The sequence below is a fragment of the Hypomesus nipponensis genome, chromosome 27 (assembly GCF_054491055.1).
Source record: "Hypomesus nipponensis isolate SF chromosome 27, ASM5449105v1, whole genome shotgun sequence".
Taxonomy (NCBI): Eukaryota; Metazoa; Chordata; class Actinopteri; order Osmeriformes; family Osmeridae; genus Hypomesus; species Hypomesus nipponensis.
Window position 1 is genome coordinate 4,926,554 of NC_140387.1, and position 21,480 is coordinate 4,948,033.

The following is a 21,480-nucleotide window of genomic DNA, read 5'->3' on the forward strand; positions in this document are numbered from 1 at the left end:
AACGCCGTACTGTTTCAGGATAGGAGATGAATATATTTCTTAAATACAGTGATCCATGGTTTACGAAAGTGATTGTGGTGTCATGAGCAGAGGGATTATGATTTAAAATTGCCTGATTACTCTACTGAACTTTAAAATGCAGTTGTGTGCGAAAACATGTTGCCTTGGCAACGTTGTAGTTTTGTGTTTTGCGCATGTCCATTTAGCCAACAACATAGCTAGCCAACAACTGCTGTCAATGTTATATCAGACAGCTAAATTAGCTACTTAAAATTAGTTTAGATGTGTTTAATCATTACTGTGGATTCGGAGGTGAACCACAACTGTACATGCAGCAAGCGAAACTGAGTGGTGAGATGTCTGTTCAGAGTTGCGAGCCGTAGCTCTCTAGCTAGACTAACTTTATTGGCTAGCAGTTAGGTTACTGTACAGTAGCCAGTTTACAGTAAGTCGATGTTAAATTGTTCTTGATTCTCTCGTCCAGTTCTAACGATAACACTAGCAGCAATGTCAAGCAACAGCCTTCCACCTTTACGAAATTTGCCTCAGTGGTCCCGAGTAGGATGTCTTGACAAGTATGTCGTTCCTCGACCTTCACCGGTCAAACATTTGCACTCGCTGTTCGACCCACCCTCATCAGACCGAAGGATTGCGGTTTCAACACACAGCGACATGGATACCCGCGTTTTGTCGCTCCAGAGAAATATTCAGTTCCTGCAGCTGCAACACAAGGACACGCTTCAGAAGCTTCATGGAGAAATTGACGACCTGAGACGGGAAAATAAAGGTGGGGTCAAGCTGGATCTGGGGACCAACTACTAACAATGTATTCCTGAATTTCACAACAGCTTGATACCCAAAAAGTTAATTATTCATTAAAAATTCAAAAGTTCAGTTGTTTTCTGTATATATTTTGGTTTAAACGATTGAATCCCATTATTATTAATTTTTTTTAATAACTTGTTCCTGTGTTGTTGTGATGCAACGATCGTTGATACGTCACTGATCTGGGGCCAGTTGCATACAAATCATGCACTCCCGCTGCAGTGAGGGCATAGCAAGATATGATAGGGGCCATAAATAGTTGAAATACGGATTCAAATGTAATCTGTAGTTGTAGTTCACAAAAATGTCGAATATTTTTCATACCTCTCTATCTGAGGATGAGACAATGCTGACTGAAGTGATACTCTATATAGTGGTTGCATGGCAACACTGGGTTATTGAATGAGGAAAATGAATGGATGGTGACTGTTTCACTGTTGGGGGTAAGGGGGTGCTGTATCACTTTACAGGACAGACAACAAGCTTCTCCATGTCACCTCAGTATTCTACCACCAGCCAAGAGATTTTTCAATCCAGATAAGGAGGACCTGCTTGTCTGTCTTCACTCAGTGAGAGCAGTGCTGCAGAGCCATGTCGAGACTCTTGAAGAGATTATCAGAGAGGCACCTGAGATGTGTCTTGTGAAATGCGTTGGCTTCGACATGACGTTACGCTTCTTTACAGATTTGCAGTACAAGATGATCATGGAGACGCCAAAGTCGTGCCGAAAAGGTAGGCTTTGTCTTTTTCTCTTTCTACAATTTGGGTTTTTGTTACAGCACGGTCCTCAGACTAGCACACTTGTACACTTATACACTCTGACTAGTACACTTACATGGGATTCACTGATGTCATATTTTCTATTTGTTTAGTTTAATTTGTCCGATCTAAAATCAAGTGAATCAGATTTCCTCTTGGGCCTGACTGACATATTATTGTCCGTCAAACCAAACAACATTGTATTATGCCTTGCTTTCAATACACACCCGTTTGCTATGAGAGTTAAGTAGATAAGCTATAAAAGTAGATGTATCCACACACACACACACATCATCCAGTGTTGTCCTTAGGAACCAGTCGTCGGGCCACCAGGCCGCCGACACAGGGCAGTGAGGCCCATAAAGGGTTCTACCAGGAGCAGGCTCTGCAGGACACACGGCCCTCGCAGGACCCATGTCTCAGGTACCCCTCCACCCCCTGCAGAGAGACACGACCAACGGCTCGCTGCACTGGAGCTCATTAAACCTCTAGTAGCCACGTAATTCTGTCCAAATTCAGTCGACGGATATAGAGTTGACCTTTACATTGATTGACCATTGATTAGTCACAACTCTGACCTTTTTGGGTTAACAAGAGGATTACTGTATCAGGCAGCTTTCAATATGCCCAGTCTTTCCAGATTTTGCGGGGAATTCCGCGGTTAGGGCGCTTACAGCGAGTATAGAAACCACGTCGTGTCTTTCCCTGGCCTCCGGTAGCAGCCTTGGCGATCGCGGTGAGACCCAAGGACCCCCCAGGCAGGAATACAAGCCGGAGCTGAGGGGGGGCCTCATCACTTCCCTGCAGCCCCTCCGCATCCACAGCAGCCCCGCGCACCCCCCGCGCGCCCCCACCCTGCAGGAGTGCGAGATCATCATACGGCAGCTGTACAATGCCAATAGTGTGCAGTCTCAGGAGGTGGGTACACTACGCCGACACACGCACGCAGAGCCCTTTCCGTGCCTGGATATGTCGTACATCGGTCCAGCGACGGCGTGGTTTTGCCCCTCTAGATCGTACGCGTGAAGGCTGTTCTCAGAGACATCGTATTCAACAAGAAGATCACTCCCGAGAACTACATCCTGACCAAGTCCTACCTCGCTGATGGCACGAGGTAATCGGCCTGATCTCCGCCTTCAGACACAGATGATGGGAGTCGTTTAGATATTGATTTGGATGTCGTGTTTTGTCTCCTGTTAAGAGCTGAAACAGAGAAGTTTCCCAAGCTAGCACTTCAACCACAGCCCAAGAAAACGTTGGTGAAATCCTGCTGCTTGCTATCTATCAGTTTATGAACAGAAATAACCATATATAGGCTATATATATATATATATATATTTTTTAAAGTGGTTGTTCTTCTTGATTTTCCTTTGAAGGTCTAGTTCCCAGGTCGGGGTGGCAGAGAGAGTGATCCTTCCAGCCCTCAAGCAAAGCCTGAACTCCAGCATTGCTGAGAGACAGAAGAGGACTCAGGCTGTCCAAAGAAGCCGCTTGAGGAACACGCTGCACTAAAAAAGGAACACACTGCAGGACTGAAGAACCATGGCCCAAGTTAACTCTTTCACAGCCGTTTGAAACCACAACCAGCTGGATGCGAGCTACCACACTGTGATAATAAAGTATTTCTGTGTACCCACGTCACAAATTCATTGAAATGCAGTTTTTCCGTCACAATTTCATAAAGAGACAGGTAAACAGAAAAGTATTTATTCATAACAAAAAGACAAATTTCCTTTAAGATTATATATATACACAAACACTTCAAAGCTTTACACAGCAAAAGTGTGAAGTTAAGCGTTACGCATATTCCTTTCCTCCCAAATCCAAACAGTTTATCCCATTCATGGACACCGAATTCAGTATCCGGATCAGTTCATGTGGCAACAGCGCCCTCTTGTGGCAGAGAAGGTCCAATGCTCCTGGAGTGCGGACCACTTCCACTCCTATGTCCAGTTTGTTCAGTTCAGTAGGGTAGGGCATCAAGGAAAAAGTCAGGGGGGGGATGTGTGGAGCCTCTAGGCCGCAGACAGGCAGGCTTGTCTCACGCTCTGGGCCCAGGTATTCAGCAGCGCCGTCACCGAATGCTTGTCCGGGAGCTGCAGCAACTTGGACGTCATGTATTTGTGGACGTTCTGAAGGAACGAGTTCGCCCCTGGAAGTCCCCACACGAGAAATGAATCAACCCGGCACACGGCTTGTAGTCTCTCGAAAGTTGGATTCCGTTTAAAAGGGGATAAGACACGATGTTTGTGAGGGAGTGTGGGTTCGGGGGAGGAGTGCCGGAGACTTACCATACTGCTGTCCGTCATCGGTCCACTGGGGGCTCTGGTCGGGGTAGTCTGCCGGGATGCTGAGCTGGAGGGGAGGCACGCTGGGCAGGTTCTTGTCGTCTACACGGGGGGGGGGGGGAGCACAACCAGTCAGTGGTGGGACTCGTAGGTCTGGAGGCTGTTTACTGACACAGGGATCTCAACTGGGTTTAAAAAAAAAGCATCAAACCGTTTTAGATAGCGCAGTGAGGAGTCGGACGCGAGGCTGCGTCCTTTGCGTCGCGGAGCTCTACAATCGGAACAAGCTTTTCCCTCTGCTGCGTCTTACATTTAGTCATTCAGCGGACGCTCTTATCCAGAGCGACTTACAGCAAGTACAGGGACATTCCCCCCCCGAGGCAAGTAGGGTGAAGTGCCTTGCCCAAGGACACAACGTCATTTGTTACACGGCCGGGAATCAAACCGGCAACCTTCTGATTAAGAGCCCGACTCCCTAACCGCTCAGCCGCGGGGGCTCACCTAGTTTGCAGATGAGGTGCACGGTGCCGTTGTTGCTGCAGAACGAGGGGTCGAGGTTGACGAGGAACTTGGAGTTGAGGCGAGCCACTTCCCCCTGCAGGATGTTGGGGATGGTCTGGCGGTCGTCCTCCTCATGTTTCCTCTTCCGGGCCGCGATGACGGGGCCACTGAGGACAGGAAGCGGTTACACATGAGGATCGGAAGCCCATTGTGACCGGAGGCTGTGGTTGTGTACAGAGTCCTGTTTACGACGGTATTGTGTGCACATTTTTCCATCGTAGCCAGGAAGTCTTCACATGGTCTCACATATGCTGTGTACATCTATTAGACATTAACCACGGTATATTGTTATTCGTGTATTTTTCCATTACGATACCTTGGAAACAAGTCAAGCGTGCAGTGTGTTTGTAAGGGGAGAATGGTCAGGCATGGTCAGGCAGCGCTTACGTGATGGGCGGTCCGTGGATGGCAGTCATGGCGGGGGCGAAGGTGCGGTACAGGGAATGGTTGAAGACGGGCGAGCGGATGTTAGCCATGACGGCATCCAGCAGGGGCTGGCACAGGTACTGTTGCTTGGTGCAGGGCACAGGCGGAGGGGGAGGGGTGGGCTACGAGGGGGGAGTCAAGACACAGACTGTTTCATCACTTTCCTTATGACTTTACTTTGACTCCTTCGGTGGAGTCGATCATGTACTCACACCCTTTGCCATGACAAGAGGTCAACAACGACACAGACTTTTTTCTCCCCCCCAAATGTCCCCAAAAAGCGCAAGGGCATGCCTACCACCGCCATGTCGTTCTTCAGTTTCTCCAGGGCTATCTCACACTTCTGTAAAGTCTTCAGAGGACACCTAGTGAGAGAGACAGAAACGTGAGTGCCGCCCCCCGACGTGGACACGCCTCCCCGAAAGACGAGCGCGCGACCAACGCGCGAGGCTCTACCTCGTGTTGGGGTCCGTCAGGATGTTCAGGAGACTCTTCATCTTACTCAGGTCCTTCTTCCTGTCTGCGGGGTCACATGGGGGGGGGGGGGGGGAGCGGAGGGGGGGGGGGGGGGAGAGATACGTGACGACGACGCGATAACAGACGCAGACCGAATCGGTCCCCGGAGGGGTGGCAACGGCCAAACCAAAATACCTTCGTTCTTGTCGATCTTGTTGATCATCCTGCGTAAGGGCTCGATGTACTTGGAGAGCTGTTTGAGCTTCTCCATGTACTGCTGGTCCTCGAGAGACGTCGCCCCCGCAGGACTCATCACCGAGCCGGGGTTGCCTTGGCAACGGGGAACAGCAGCAAACCACCATTAGTTGAACGGCTCGTTAGTCACCTGGTCCATGTCGGTCTGTTAGGAGCGAGGGCTTGGTACCTGGGGTGTTGAGGGGTCCAGGGGAGGGGACCCCATAGTTCTGGGGGGTGCGCGCCGTGGCTGGGCTCTGAGAGGGCTGGGGGGAGGGGCTGGGTTGGAAGCCCCCTGGCGAGGGGGTGGGGCCAGAACTGCAAGGATGGAACACAAAAGGGGTTGGGGGTGGAGTGCCCGCGGTCCGAAGGTCACACGCCGCGGAAGGTCGTCGTGTTTCGTTCGCAGGGCAAAACGCCGGGTGATTTTTGTGAGGAGCGGTGTGGCTTACCTGACGGAGTTAGGCTGGGAGGTCGGGGGCTGGGGCGAGGGCTGGGGAGGAGGGGGCATCGACTGAGGCGTCTGCACCTGCACTGGGGAGGGCGATGACATCATTTGGTGGGGCGGAACCTGCCAAAGGGGGGTGGAGATAACAGAATTAGGGGCTCATATACAGACCAACCAATCACAGGAGATCCCACAGGTGGGTCCGGGTCTTCCATTTGTTTGGAGCAGGGTCACATGGCAACCTGAAGACAATGTTATTTTTATATATATATATATATATATATATATATATATATATTTTTTTTTTACATGATATATAACTTCACGCGAACCAGATGAGTACCTAGTGAGAAAAAGAGGGACTTATAGATACTTACAATTCAGGACTTAATAGGCCAGCTTCCTAAAAAAACATTTCTATACAAATGAGCGTAGGTACAATATGAGGCTCTCTCAATCGATTAAGACTATTTGCAGGATGGGAAAAAACCTTGCCATCATCTACAGCATAGAGAAAGTGGAGATTGGGTGGGTTGAAAGGGGAAAAGCAAGGGTGCGCGGGGAGGGGGGGGGGGGTATGGCCATGTGGGACATCATGGGCACCACAGGCAGGCAGCCAATGGGGGAGAAGACTGAGGTCAGGTGGGGGGGGGTGGGCAGACGCGTGACTCTACCCGGGTGTAAATACCTGTGGCATTTGCTGTCCTCCCATGGCAGCAGCGCTGGGAGGTATGGCAGGGATCGGGGCCGCGCGAGGCAACCGAGGCGGAATTTGCATCCCGGGACGCATCATCTTTGGAGGAGGAGAGGGCACAACAGACATGTCACAGGCGAAGACAAGAGAGGGGGCGGCGAGCGCCGGCGCAGGTGAAGCACATGCCCACACACGGCTCGGGCGCATACTGCACACAGGCTCGCGGGAGCACGCCTGTTCCGTTCTGTTTAGAGTTCACACACAGATAACGCTTGAGCCACATGGTAACAGTCCTCTCTCCCAGAGCGAGAGAGGGGAGCAAGCAGCGTCGCCAAGCGTGTCGCACTCCGGGGGTCGTGAGGACAGAAGGAAAAAGGGGTTGCCATGACAATGGTTCGGAGGCCTGCCACTGCCACGGTTTTCAAAATAAAAGAATGAAGAGCACATGGGGGGGGGGGGGCTGTTTGAATTTGACTTTTATGTTTTCAGTCAAATTGCAATTGCGCTGGTTAACTGACGAGACAGGTGGGGCAGTCCCCCAATGATCCATGATGTCATTTCCTTCTGACGATAGCACCGGAAGATGCAGTTGAGTGGAGCGAGATGCTGTCTGTGTTGTGCATTAAAGGGCAAAGCCGGCATGCAGTTGCAACATTCAAAGCGTGGCCATGCATCCATGGAGGGGGGGGGGGGGGAATGGGACACAAGTTATTTTTCCTGTTGGGGGTTTTTTGGGGGAGGGTGGGCTTCTAACTGGAGGTGAGGTAAAAAGGGTGTGGGGAGTGCACTGAGGGATTTCTAGTTTAACACAGAGCTAAAGGGGTTTTGAAGAAGATACACTCAAACCCAGGGTATACCTCACTTTTGGTTGGGGTGATAAGCAAAGGTGCTGAAAAAGCAGGTCTGCACCAAACGTTAGGGAATACCAAGGCAACACACACTCTGTTACGGACAACCTAGCATGATCCAATGCTGACGACTATACACACTAGGTCCTCATAAACGCAATACAGTAGGCGTAACACGTCCGATCTGACCCTTTGTGCACACGTATTTCATAGAGCGTGCGCCCAACAGGTCTCAAAGCATGCATTCACTCCAGGCTGAACGAGTCGAGGTCCAGCCTGGAGTGAATGTATGCACCCCCTTCCCCCCCACCCCAGCTCTTACCTGGCCAGGTGCGGCTGCTGCAGCTAGCTGGGCCTGGGCGGCTGCCTGCTGGGCCGCCTGCTGGGCCTGTGCTGCCTGCTGCTGCTGCTGCAATACTACTCTAGCCTGGCCACACACACACACACACACACACATAGACACACACATAGCACAAAGGCAGGAAGGGAAGCAAGCAAGCAGAGGGGTGTGTAAAAAAAAAAAAAAAAAAAGTAAAAAAATGACTGAAGCCGACTGCCGCAATCGAGGTGTGCGTCTGATTCAAACCCCCAGAAGAGTTTGCCTGTCACAGTGTGTTACGGTGTTCAGCTTTCGCTTTCCTCACAGCCCCCCCCCCCCCCTCTGCTTTACCTGCATAGCTTGCATCTTGAGCTGCTGTTGTTGCTGCTGCTGCTGCTGTTGCTGCTGCAGGGTGCCGATGGGGACATGCTGGTTGGGGGGCACCATGCCCCCCTGCTGCTGCTGCTGCTGGGCATGGGGGGGCATCTGGACCGCCTGAGGCTGGGACTGGGCCTGGGCCTGGGCCTGCTGCTGCTGCTGCTGCTGCTGTTGGACCATGTGCTGGATGGACTGCGCTTGGGCCTGCGCTTGCGCCTGCGCTTGGGCTTGAGCCTGAGCCTGCGCTTGGGCCTGCGCTTGGGCCTGCGCGTGGGCCTGGGCATGCTGCTGCTGGAGTTGTTGGAGCTGAGCTATCTGCTGTTGTTGCTGCATCCTTGCTGGGTGCATCTGAGGAGGGAGGAGGGGTTGGCGCGTCATTGGTGCAGAACCGTGACGCGTGCTTTCAAGCCTTAAAACGACGGTGGTCTATCCATCTCCGTACCTGGTTCTGCTGTTGCTGGTTCTGAGCCTGCTGCTGCTGCTGCTGGTTCTGGAGTTGCTGGTTCTGATGATGTTGTTGTTGTTGTTGTTGTTGCTGCTGCTGCTGTAACTGCTGAAGCTTCAGTTGCTGCTGCTGCTGCTGAACCTGGAACTGCTGTTGGATGGTCTGCTGCTGCATGGCCGACTGCTGCTGCATGCTATTCTGCTGCTGCTGCATGCTATTCTGCTGCTGCTGCTGCTGCTGCATGGCCGACTGTTGTTGCTGTGCCTGGAACTGCTGGAACTGGATGGACTGTTGGGCCTGCTGTTGGGCCATCTGTTGCATCTGCTGCATCTGCCCTGGGCCTCCTACAACAAGGACAAGGGAAGACGTCAGAGGAACACGTCAATCCAGCTGAGAATATTGGAAACGCTGGAAGAGGAAGGCACAGCCGGCACTGCGCATTTGAATGATGTCCAACAATGAACGACTGAAAGGCTGTTTCAATCAAAAAAGTAAGTGGCCCTTGCCCTAAGGGCCAAGTATCACACATGTATTGGGGAGTCAGTTGGCTGAGCGGTGGGGGAGTCGGGCTAGTAATCAGAAGGTTGCCGGATCAATGACGGTGTGTCCTTGAACAAGGCACTTCACCCTACTTGCCTCGGGGGGAATGTCCCTGTACTTATTGTAAGTCGCTCTGGATAAGAGCGTCTGCTAAATGAAAATTTGAAAACTGAAAGAAAAAAAGAAGAACAAAAGAGGGAAACTTGAGAAATCCGGGGAATGGTTCTCTTCAAGGAGAAACACTCACTGGCTTGAGGGTTTACAGCCACCCCTGCCATGGCGTGCTGCCCCATCTGCATCTGCCCCATGGCCCCCATGCCACTCATGGGCACCCCAGTCGGGCGAGGTCCCATGCCAATGCCAGCTGGACCCCCTCCAAGCCCAGTCAGGTTAGTCAGGGCATTCATTGGATCTAGCAAAATGACATAACAAAAACACAGCTGAAAAATACATGCTGAAACCATTTATCATTAGGTATTTAAAGACTTAACATTAGAGGGCATTTACTGAAAGTGGTCTGCGCAGTGCATCAACTCACCTGGACCTCCCTGTGCCTTTTTATCTGTAAGACAAGCAGATTCATTTTAAATAAACGATAAAGCTTTTCAGCAGCTGTCAAGAGACATAAATAAATCAAATGAATGCATATGAAAACGCGAATACTTACGAATGTCTCTAAAGTGTATGATCAGCCTTGCCACCAGAGACAAATATTCTTCCTGTCAGGGATATGAAATCAACAGTGCCACTGAGCAGTCATGTTGCTATGCTGTTGTGATATCATGTTGATATATGATGATACCTTGTTCATTTATTTTTAGATCGTGACTACACAACACCATCATAAATCATTACTATAAGCTTTTTAACTTACTCTAGATTTGGCTTTTAGGTAAACATGGTTCTCCATCTCACTGCTGGACTTAGAGTGCGCAGTTCCAGCCTTTCTCATTGCCTCATCGCTGAAGAAAGAGGTGTTTTATAAGTGGGTCTTATTGTGAACGTTACCGTATTACATAGAATAACCATTGCTAACGTTATCGGTCACTTATTTATTTTTTTATACACTCAATCAAAACCATAGTTACACGAATCCAGAAAATGACTCATAGCAACGTTTGCTAACTCGTTGTCTACCGTTTTACCCCCTTCTAGTACTAGATAGCTAGCAAACCTATAAACTCATAGCTATCCAATGAATTAACCTCGTTTAATAAACCCCAAAATGTTAAAGTACCGCAGATATCTACTCTAAACACAAGTTGTGTTGCTTACAACTAGCCTAGCGGCCTCAGACATGCACCGCTGACATGCTAGATTCTAAAGCTAGCATTTCAAAAAGCTAGGTGAAGTACATAACCAGCTGGTCGACTACAATATTAGCTTGATAGGCTAACGCTTGATAGCCCTTTCAAGCTAGCTAGCTCGCTAGCAAGCCACTAACAAAGTTGGAATGAAAAGCTAGCTAGCTAGTTAGTTAGTTTAACAGTTATAATAATGTAGCTAATGTTTTGCTAATTGCAATGTGTTCTTACATTTGTGCCACAACTTTCTGTCGGAAAGCAGGGCTTCTCCAGTCACTATCTGGTCCTGGGACATCCATTGCAGCATCAATCGCTATGCTAGCGGTATGCTATCCAAGTGTTACTACAACCAGATTCTCTGCTACGACATTGCTTGCTAGCTAGCTTCACTAGTACCGTGAAGCCAGCGCCAATATTGATTTTCGGATTTTCAAAATAAAAGTATAATTCATAGTAACTGGACGTACAGTCACTGAGATTCGAGTTTTAACAGTTTTGTCAAAATGAGCTAAAATATGTACTGTCCTTAATTTCATCCCCCCCACTTTGAGAATCTGCTGCTGTCACTTAAACAACTATACAACATCAGATTCTAAACAAATAGTTTTAACGTAGGCCTGGCCCTATTATATCGTCCCACCTGATTGATGGAGGGAAAAAAATCATTTACAGAAAGAAACGTGAATCAAGGTTATCTTGGAACATCTTTCTTTACTTTAGTTTGACCAGTACCATTTTATTACAAAACAATTACAACGCAAGGTTGTTTGTAACATTTGGGATTTCAAAGTTATGCTCGGGGCGTGCAACAGAATTACTAGACTTCCAAATTTACGTTTGTAATAAAAGAAAATAAGCATTTTATTAACCACCAGAGGGTGTTGGATTTGTGTGCAGACTAACGGAAGTCCAAGGTATCATTTGGTTAATTCTGATCCACTGTATTTCCACCATCCACACTATAGGCTAATTGATCTGTCTGAAATCTACAATTTAGTTTTTAAACAACTTGAAATGAGAAGCCCAGGGCCCAAAACGACTTTGGAGAAATAGGTAATTTTATCTTGCTTGTGTGAAGTGCAGTAGCACCCGCCTACTCTAGCCAATGCAATGGTTTTATTTTTTATCAGGCAGCAGATTATCTACATCCTCTAAAGAAAAATAAATACTGATTATTTCCATAAAATGTGTTTCAGTGAGCCTTTGCGGAAACGTGGGAATTGGCAGACGTAGGCCTATAGCTTTTACAATCAATGGGTGCACATATTAACATGCAGGCTGTGTTGCAGTGATGAAACCATGTTAGTGACAGCTGCAAGCCTGACGATGAATGGACACAGATATACTTAGTTAATTACAAAAGAAAGCAAGGAACACACAAATATGTTATTCCATGGTCGTTTATATCCCACCAACCCATGGAAGTGATCAATAAACTGTATTTTTGTTGTTGTTGTAGCACCACCTCTCATTACTTTTATTCTGAGGTTAACGTTACTGGCCGTATCCCTTGCATTCAAATGTATCCTGTCTCTTTCATGCCCCGGGTGTTAGGCTACATTGAGCTGGGGTTTGGAAGACCCATTTGATGTGTCACAGTTCCATGCCAGATAGAGACGTTTAAATGGAGGAATAATAAGCATGAACATGAATTTGATAAAGGTGTAGATGCTGAAGACATGTGCACCAACCAACTAATGGCTACCAGTAGGCTACTCATGTCCATATTTATATCTGTGCGTGGCGATCATCATCCAGGATTTAGGCCTATTCCTAGTTTTAGATTTTGTTGTTTTGGATTCTTGTAACTGTTGACTACATGAATTTGACCCGGAGTTATTATTAGGCAATAAGGAGCCTACTTGTACGTTTTACTGATAGTAAAACAATTAGCCTATAGGCCTCCTCTTCTACCTTTATGATTGTCTCACTCACTGACACTGCTGCCACACGCACCGCGAAACCTAGGCGGGGTGTTTGAGCAAGAATCGCTAGAGGCGTCAATGACGTGCAAATAGACTGGGAGCGCGCAGACCCGCCCTCTGGACGCCATTTTTCGGTGTCGGACTCGGACTCCATCGGGCTATAGCAGTGGACCCGATCATGAACAAGGGAAATAATAGTTTTAGATATAGTCAACTTTTCTTATATTGGCGCCGATAGAAATACATGTCAAGAAGAAATACGTTTTATGACTGAATGAACGCATGGAAGGCAGGTTGTTTTTTTCATTTCATTTTGTCTGAAGACGTGTTGCAGTCCGCCATTTTTGTTACTGCCTCAAAAGTCTGCCTGGACTCAAGGAAAGGATTTTAAAATTAAATGTTTCCCACTCGTGCCTTACTTTGCGACCCGGAAGGTACAAAGTTACATATTGGGCTTTATTGTTGCTATTTGCAACATTGTACCGACATGGAGATTCGTTTGATCAAGCAGTGAGGCAACGTTTTCCGTTCTCAGAATTGACAGTGACTGGAGATATATTGTTTCTTCCAAGTGATAGCTTCACGGTTCTTTTCGGAACAAGGAACTAAAAGGGGAACCTATATTGATAATTGTTTCTAGTCATTGTCTACCTTCTATTGTTAGATGTTTGTAACTTTTCGTAGTTTCTGACAGCCCATTTAGAAATTTCTCATTGAGTGAACTCGAAGAATCACATTATGCTTCAAAGTTGTCTTCAACTAGTCCCAGCCTGTTTTTGAAACGTCAGATTAAGATTATATTGGATGTAGCTAGGTAAAGCCTGCAGCCTTGGGGTGACAAATTATAGAGCCCTAAGGCGTCACTGTCCTTGGATCTTCAAAACAGACCTGCTAATGCACAACTGTGTACTCTGATAAACTAGGAACTTCATTAATTGAAGCTTTTGTTTTAATTTAATTTAGCTGGGAAATAATATATACGTTTTTTTTGTAGTGTTAATTTATTCGTGATCAAATATGTCATCTGCGCGATTCGATTCATCAGACCGGTCCAGTTGGTATTTTGGACCTGTGTCGCGTCAGGAGGCACAGAATAGACTACAAGGACAGAGGCATGGCATGTTTTTGGTTCGAGATTCCTCGACTTGTCCTGGCGACTACGTGCTGTCAGTATCCGAAAATTCCAAAGTGTCCCACTATATCATCAACTCTTTGCCAAGCAAGAGGTTCAAGATAGGAGACCAAGAATTTGAGCACCTGCATGCTCTCTTGGAGTTCTACAAAATCCACTACCTGGATACAACTACACTCATAGAACCTGCCCCCAGGTAAGAAACTGTCAGCTGTTGTTGAACACAAATCTGAATGGGTCAAACGTTTCTGCCTTGAGGCACTTTGGCTGGTAGTATACTTTTAACAAGTGGGTGTGGCTCTGTTATGTTAATAAGGACAATTATGACAATGCAATGTTAGCGCTAAATGCTGTATTTTCATTCTTTTTTTTTTGTTATTGCTTAAGGTTTTTATTATCCAAATAGTTTCTACGTTTGGTATATATGACCTCATAAGAAAGGTTTCCTGTTCGTAATAAGTCTATCGACCTCGTTCCTCAGGTACCCAAGCACGGCGATCGGCCCCGGCCCCATTCAGATGGGCGGCCCGGACGAGAACCAGGAGTACGTGCGGACCCTGTACGATTTCACCGGCAGCGACGCCGAAGACCTGCCCTTCAAGAAGGGCGAGATCCTCGTCATCCTGGACAAGCCGGAGGAGCAGTGGTGGAGCGCCAAGAGCAAGGAGGGCCGCGTGGGCATGATCCCTGTACCCTACGTGGAGAAGCTGCTGCGGCCCTCGCCCCACCCGGGCCAGCCGCCCCACGGCTCCCGCAACTCCAACAGCTACGGCATCCCCGAGCCGGCACACGCCTACGCCCAGCCCCAGACGCCGTCGCCCCTGCCGCCGGGCACCCCCGGGGCCGTCATCACCCCGCTGCCCTCCGTGCAGAACGGGCCGGTCATGGCCAAGGCCATCCAGAAGCGGGTGCCCTGTGCCTATGACAAGACAGCGCTGGCTCTGGAGGTAAAGTATGGAAAGACCCTTCCCTTTCAAGCCTTCTCCCTTTGTGGCAGCGCGGAGGAGAGGACGAATGCTTCCCTGTCCGCCTCTTCTTGGCACCCGTCGACGAGGCTGTTTGGCTGCTCGCTCAATGTTTAACGACCGATGCTTTGGCGCGCTCTCGGAAAACGTCCGCCGGGTCCCTTGCGTAGACGATATAAGGGGTTCCTGTGGGTGGGAGTTGTGTATAGATGGGCCTGCTTCCCCACTCACTCACTCACCCTCCCTGACCCCCTCTTACCCTCCCTGGCCCCCTCTCACCCTCCCTGGCCCCCTCTCACCCTCTCTGGCCCCCTCTCACCCTCCCTGGCCCCCTCTCACCCTCCCTGGCCCCCTCTCATCCCCCCTGGCCCCCTCTCACCCTCCCTGGCCCCCTCTCATCCCCCCTGGCCCCCTCTCACCCTCCCTGGCCCCCTCTCACCCTCCCTGGCCCCATCTCACCCTCCCTGGCCCCCTCTCACCCTCCCTGGCCCCATCTCACCCTCCCTGGCCCCCTCTCACCCTCCCTGGCCCCCTCTCACCCTCCCTGGCCCCATCTCACCCTCCCTGGCCCCCTCTCACCCTCCCTGGCCCCCTCTCACCCTCCCTGGCCCCCTCTCACCCTCCCTGGCCCCCTCTCACCCTCCCTGGCCCCCTCTCACCCTCCCTGGCCCCCTCTCACCCTCCCTGGCCCCCTCTCACCCTCCCTGGCCCCCTCTCACCCTCCCTGGCCCCCTCTCACCCTCCCTGGCCCCCTCTCACCCTCCCTGGCCCCCTCTCACCCCCCCTGGCCCCATCTCACCCTCCCTGGCCCCCTCTCACCCTCCCTGGCCCCCTCTCACCCTCCCTGGCCCCCTCTCACCCTCCCTGGCCCCCTCTCACCCTCCCTGGCCCCATCTCACCCTCCCTGGCCCCCTCTCACCCTCCCTGGCCCCATCTCACCCTCCCTGGCCCCCTCTCATCCATGGCATCCCCTCCACTCCACTGGCCACTGCTATAGAATCCATCAATCAAATGTTGATTTCCTCGAGAGGAAGTGCAAAGCAGTCAGCTTTTCTTTTCTATTTTTTTTGTTGTTGTGTGGCTTAGAAATGCTGAGTAATCAAGAGGAGGCCAGTCCTAGCTTGGGACTGCTCTCTCATCTCATCTAGCATACCATGCCATTTGTTAACCTCATTCCAGAGATGGCATCTGAAGCATCGGAAATCCTGTGTGTGTGTGTGTGTGTGCGCGGGAGGGGGTGAGAGTGCATGTGGCCAGGTGGCATGTCAAATGCTGTCAAAAACACAAGTGTTTCCCTTCTCTCGCATGGTTTATCTGTTTAGCTATCTTTCATGGGAACTTCTCAAGTCTGTAGCTCTCTCCACCTTGATGAGACAGAGTTTGAGAGGTTGGAACATGACGTAGTTGTCAGAAAGGACGTGCAGCGCTTGTCAGGTTTTTTTTTTCTTTTTTTTTTGCATAGCCCATGCGAAGGGTTGATGGGGGGGTTACATCCTCTGACACCCAACCCTCTTCACGAAGTGTGGTTTTTCTCCTCCGACAAAGCTAAAACGCACTTGCCCGGAATACCCAGAATACCTTGGCTTAAGGGCTTCCATGAAAACAGCAGCAGAGTTCATAGAACTCGATAGAATCGGATGCTGGCTTTCCTCTCGGTTTCTCGATCCAATAATGAAAGCGTCTGTGAACGCTTGTCTCAGAATGTCTCTCTGTCATGTAGGTATTCAGTCACCTGAAGTCCTTCTCTTGTGTTTCATACAGACTGTTTATTATGTTGTTCTTGGGCCCTTGAATTAGTTGCTCAGCTAGAAACATCCGTTTAACGTTTCCTGTTTGAATGTAAAAAAACCCTGATAACAGAAGAGATGGAGCGGGTCTACCATGACATGGTGCGTGAACCCAGAGAGAAACCTCAGGGCAGTTGCATCTGCATCACAACCCACGCCAGTGTTAGTCATACAGTCTGCGAGCAGAAAGCCACCGTCAACTCCGTTTTCTCGACATTCTGCTGCTGTGGGGGTCGCTGAGCACAGTGGGTCTGGGTGGGAACAGAGACATTGGGCACCCCCTCATCTTTGCACATTCATATTGAGCTGTTTCTGCCCCAGCTCCTCAGACATGACTCAGCGTTAAGATGAAATGTGGCTAAAATTGAACTTTTCCCCACTTTGCGCGATGGTGTTCATCCGCTTTATAAGGCTAGCCGTGGCTGTAATTTGTTTGCCGAAGATTTCCTGTACCCAAGGCTTGTAGAGTTGCAGACATGCTTTGCATATGATTATTATACATGTTACTGATATTCTTAGATAGCTGGTGTTACATTAGACAAATGAATTGTCCCTGCTTTGAACCCTTTGTGTTTAGAGATGAAGAGACCATTTCGACTCAAGCTTCTCACAGATATTTTAAGACTTTCTTGTTTGAGGAATCAAACCTCAATCACTTTTTGTCTGATCAGGCAGGGTCAGTGAATATAAAATAGTGTATGAACTTCTTTCCATGTGACAATATATAATATTGTTACAGAACAAGACTGTTCGATTTTGTATCTTTTGGAAGTGGGGATTCTATTAGTTGGTTGATGATGGAATTAATCAATGTTGGTCTTCCACCGAACTGCCATCATTATCTTATAAATTAGTCAGAAGTATATGATGTGTCGAGTGTGCTTCTCTACATAGGGAAAAACCAGGATGATTGTGACTGGATAAGGGATGTGGTCCTAGATGATGACACATACGAAAATGCTGCATTATTCTACATAGCCGATTCTGAAATGTCCTTGAAATCTAATCTGACCGTATTCTGTCGCTCGACAAGAACTGGGTCCGTCCTCCACATGGAGGTTTTAATCATCTCCGTAACAATGCCAATCGTTCACTTTTAATCCCCAGGAGCATATGGTCCACACAGATTGAGGCCAAGCACTGGGTTCAGAAAGCATCAGTGCCCTGCTCTTCTCCTCTGTTCCCGACCATGGGAAAACGCGGCCGTACCGAGACTGTCCAGCCAGATTGGCCAGCACTGTTCCGTGCTGCCCCTGGTCTACAGACCCTTCAACGTGCTGTCCGCTTTGTGCGAGGACATACAGATAGATAAGTGGTCTGACTTCCTCTCTCTCTCCCCCCCCCCCTCCAGGTCGGCGACATCGTCAAGGTGACGAGGATGAACATCAGCGGGCAGTGGGAGGGCGAGGTGAACGGCCGGCGGGGCCTCTTCCCCTTCACCCACGTCAAAATAATGGACCCCCAGAACCCTGACGAGAGCGAATGACCTGGGACCCCACCCCCACCCCCCGCCTGTACATCTCCCCTCCCCCCAAACCAACCAGACCTCCCTCCCCGAACCCGACCTTCCTTCCTCCGAAACCCTTGCTGGCTGTCGCCCCCACCCCCACCCCACGGATCCGCGCTTGCCTGCTTTGAGGCTGCGCCCTAGCGCTTGCTGTATCGTCACGACAACCATTGTGTGCGGCATTCTGACTGTTTACAGCTGTTAGACTCGGTTAACTAACCCCCGCTCCGTTCCTGTGGTTCCTGGTTTCAGGATGCCAGTGTCTTGGCCTCTTTATTTCAATATCGTTGGCCATCACCAGTGTGAGGTGTATGTTGGCCGGGTAACTACCATACCACTTCACCTGGCTGTGTTATTTTTGTGTCGTTGTTTAATTTTTTTTGGACCTTTTGTTACATTTACTATACTTAGGGATTCCGAGGGCTTGTTTGCATTTTTTGCGTTGCGGAAACGCGAGGACGACGCTACTATGAAGAGAGATATCGTGGTAGTATCAGTTCAAACTGAGCAGGGTGCTTGCGACATGGAGGGCTTTCGCCAAAGGGCATAGCCGGCCCAGTTACCTGTGGTCACACCAGTCATTCACTGTTGTACCTTAACTTCGGGCCACACACACACAGTTTGACCCGTCGTTCTTTCAAGGATGATTGATGCGTGGATGCGTGTTTGCGTGTGCGTGCGGGATCAGAGTGTTGACAGACAAGCGGACTGGGACGGTAGGATCAGGCGAAGGATCGTGGGACAGGACTCTGGAGAAGACACGCCGCCGTGGAGAGCCCTCTAGCCTGAGCGACAGAGATCCAGTCGACAGTCCACTTTTATTTAATTTCTCCCCAGGACATCATGTGAAATGGCCATATGTAATTTCATCTCGTCTTGTTTTGTTTTTTTTGGGTGCCATAAATTAAGGAGCGCTGACTGAGGTGTTTTTTTTTCTTCTTCTTCCCTTTAAAAACACGTGGCCGACTGACCGGGCTGTGGCCAATGTTGTTTATTCGAGGGCTTCTTCTGAATAGCAGGAAAGGGCTTTCCTATGAGAGGGCACCTCCTGTGCCTGACTGTCAGGGGAGTAGGGCAAGGGGTCCCAGCCAGTCACTAACCCCTTTTCTCACAAGCAAACCTCCCAGTGATCCCTCTCCGCCCTGTGTCCGGTGAGCAGTTCCGCCGCCCCCCGGACCCCTCGGCCCAGGGTTCATCTCAGGACTCGAACACGCTCGTCTGTCGGGTAGTGCGTCCAGGTTGGGATACCAAGCCTCGGAGATGCAGCGTGTGGAAGAGATGTTCCACAGGAGAACCCCAGGAGAACCCCCCCCCCCCCCGATGCCCTCCCACTACGGTCTCACTCCTCACTGCTCTCTCCCCTCCATTCTTCTCCCACTAGCTTTTCACAGTGAAAACCATCGTACAACTTTCAGTCGCGTGTGTGCGTCCCCTCCCCCCCCGACTGTAATCAGTTTTTTCTTTTCTTGCCAGCTGTTGAAATGAGCATTTAATGTTTGTCGTTAGTATTAAAAAAAAAAATGTAATAAAATGAGGAAAAAAAACATTATAAATACTTTTGACCGAAGGTGACTTTTTAAAAAGGGAAAACCACCTGCGGGGGGGCCTCTGCATGTGGTCTTGTGCTGGAGGTTATACTTCCAGTTCCAATGCTGCTTTGTGTCCTTTTTCATTTTCATAATAAAAATACATTTGACCTTGTTTTACGCCATCAATCCATTTAATTTGTACTATGGTTTAACCTTCATTCTCATCCCACCGATTAAGCAATACATCAGTTCCGATTTCTGTTTCAGATATAAATATCGAGTTTTCTCACGCTTCCTATTTGTTTTCGTTAAGACATTAACAGTATTACTGTGCTTTTCCCCCCCCTCATGTTTTAGAAAGCCTCCGCATCGTCGTCTTGATTCAAAATGGAAAAATTGTGCCTTTTATTTTTATTCTACCATTTACATGTGTTAATATGTCCCATGGTCAACACCTGTGCTGGTATGACCCTTTATGTACAGAACAAGTAAATAAAATTTACGTCTACTTCTTTAAGTTGCGCTGGCCTGTTTTTTGACAGAGAGAGGGAGAGAGAGAGTGCCAAATACTTGTAAATAGCACAGATGTGTGTGGAGGGGAGGGGGGTGTTTTTTGCTGTAGGACTGTGTTTCTAGAGCAGAGGACAGTACTGTCTCTGTTTAATTTGTCCAGCTCCAGTTTTGATTGTGGCGGTTCCCAGGAGAAAGGAAGCAATTAATGAATGTTAATGAAGTTCTAAGAAAAGAGAACGGGCACTTCTGTGACCTAGAGAGAAATCAACCTATCAGGGGCAAGGTTGCGGCTCAGTTTGCTTCATCACATGAAATAACTATTTTAGTACGTTTTTTTGGGGGGGGGCCATGTGTCTGAGACGTCTGTCCCTACAATCAGGATGTAAATAAGACCCTTTTATTAGTGTACTTTGAGTGCATCAATTGTCCAAGGGTAAGTTATTTTCCTCACCCATCAAATAAAAGATTCAAATAACACTGTTGTCTGCAACAAGAGGAAGATATAGTTGGTGAGAAAATGTATTTTTTTTCCCCCTGACCTGTTGGTATGGAAACGTCACCCACATTAGAATCGAATAGTTGAATACAAATAGTCTTCGTTGAGTGCACATACTACTAGTCTCACCTAAATATAGCCCAACATATATGCCTCAAATGAGTTGCAGCGGGTTCATTGAATCCATGTCGTAGGCAGCTGCAAATAGCCTGCAAGGAAAAATAAAGCACATGTATAGCCAGGGTATATAAATATGTCCAATTACTTCTCTGGGCCCCAACAGTTTATGGCTCTGAGTGATGCTGTTATACGTTAACATCTGCACATACACAAAACTTCAGATGAAAAGTACTGGTAGACTATTTGTAGACAGTGGCATTCAATGTTCTTCATAATGACATAATAATACACAGAACCTGATGGTTTGGTCCCACAGTATCTTGTTATCTTAACTTACAACTTAAACGTACAGGTTTATGTAGGTACCTAGTCCCTACCAGAGAAAATCTCCATGCTCATGTTTTATGAATTCGCCTTGCAACATCAGGGCAACTCAGACTGCAGTTGACATGCAGAGGTATTTCCATATCGTATTTTAACACGTTGTGCAGAATGCTGTCCGTGAGCATCGTGGCTCCGCTCCAGGTTAAATCGGTGTCATTAAGCCAGTCGATGTATTCATTTAGGCTGTGATAGCAGCATGTGCCGTGGGACTGTCATGAATCAGGCAGGCTTTGACCTCTCCTTAGGCTGTGTAAGCACTGGGGTCGATGCAGGCCTCTCTCCAGTCCATTACCAACCTAGCCCCAAGCTAACTGTGTCGACGGTTGCCATGATTGCGAGTGGAGCCCACAGTGATGTTGAGGTCGGCTGTGAACGCCCTAAAAATACGTTTATGCAAACTAAATTCGGCTCTGCGAGAATTAAAATTGTGTAATCTAGCTACTCAATGCAAGGGGAAGATTCCGTCAGTCTGATTCAATGTTTCAAATGTTTATATCTGTAATTTGTTTCATGGTCCTACTCTCGGTAAAAAAATAAAAACTTAAGGCATGTTGACTTTGGCTTTTTTAATAGCATTTTTTTTTTCAGTACGACATC

General features: G+C 48.7%; 3 protein-coding genes and 1 long non-coding RNA gene across 7 annotated transcripts; 2 read left to right on the top strand and 2 right to left on the bottom strand.

Moving 5' to 3' along the window:
• The first annotated feature begins 48 nt into the window (after positions 1–48).
• On the top strand, positions 49–3,220 carry ccdc74a (coiled-coil domain containing 74A). Of its 3 annotated transcripts, none has more exons than XM_084693523.1 (8): positions 49–351; positions 485–787; positions 1,510–1,557; positions 1,896–2,007; positions 2,304–2,502; positions 2,598–2,698; positions 2,786–2,839; positions 2,961–3,220. In XM_084693523.1, the coding sequence occupies exons 1-8, from the start codon at positions 330–332 to the stop codon at positions 3,094–3,096; spliced, it is 975 nt and encodes a 324-aa protein (XP_084549649.1). In that variant the 5' UTR covers positions 49–329; the 3' UTR covers positions 3,097–3,220. The 3 variants fall into 3 exon arrangements, with proteins under 3 accessions (XP_084549649.1, XP_084549650.1, XP_084549651.1); XM_084693524.1 differs by having other exon boundaries at positions 2,307–2,502; XM_084693525.1 differs by having other exon boundaries at positions 641–787.
• Positions 3,221–3,277: 57 nt separating this feature from the next.
• Positions 3,278–11,045, bottom strand: med15 (mediator complex subunit 15). 2 transcript variants are annotated; one of them, XM_084693521.1, is made up of 18 exons: positions 10,757–11,045; positions 10,096–10,183; positions 9,889–9,940; positions 9,760–9,783; positions 9,469–9,633; positions 8,679–9,025; positions 8,210–8,584; positions 7,862–7,966; positions 6,686–6,790; positions 6,002–6,120; positions 5,740–5,867; positions 5,511–5,645; positions 5,316–5,379; positions 5,158–5,224; positions 4,821–4,981; positions 4,374–4,540; positions 3,876–3,974; positions 3,278–3,736 (listed from the first exon to the last, which is right to left on the bottom strand). In XM_084693521.1, the coding sequence occupies exons 1-18, from the start codon at positions 10,822–10,824 to the stop codon at positions 3,600–3,602; spliced, it is 2,406 nt and encodes an 801-aa protein (XP_084549647.1). In that variant the 5' UTR covers positions 10,825–11,045; the 3' UTR covers positions 3,278–3,599. The 2 variants fall into 2 exon arrangements, with proteins under 2 accessions (XP_084549647.1, XP_084549648.1); XM_084693522.1 differs by lacking the exon at positions 7,862–7,966 and having other exon boundaries at positions 10,757–11,043.
• A 1,526-nt stretch (positions 11,046–12,571) lies between these two features.
• On the top strand, positions 12,572–19,887 carry crkl (CRK like proto-oncogene, adaptor protein). The gene is made up of 3 exons (XM_084694071.1): positions 12,572–13,778; positions 14,064–14,529; positions 17,686–19,887. Exons 1-3 carry the CDS (start codon positions 13,468–13,470, stop codon positions 17,818–17,820), a joined length of 912 nt encoding a protein of 303 aa, XP_084550197.1. The 5' UTR covers positions 12,572–13,467; the 3' UTR covers positions 17,821–19,887.
• Positions 19,888–20,367: 480 nt separating this feature from the next.
• On the bottom strand, positions 20,368–21,244 carry LOC146220517 (uncharacterized). Its single transcript, XR_014750838.1, has 3 exons — positions 20,877–21,244; positions 20,509–20,588; positions 20,368–20,422 (listed from the first exon to the last, which is right to left on the bottom strand). It is a non-coding gene; the product is annotated as an uncharacterized LOC146220517 (long non-coding RNA).
• Positions 21,245–21,480: the final 236 nt, after the last annotated feature.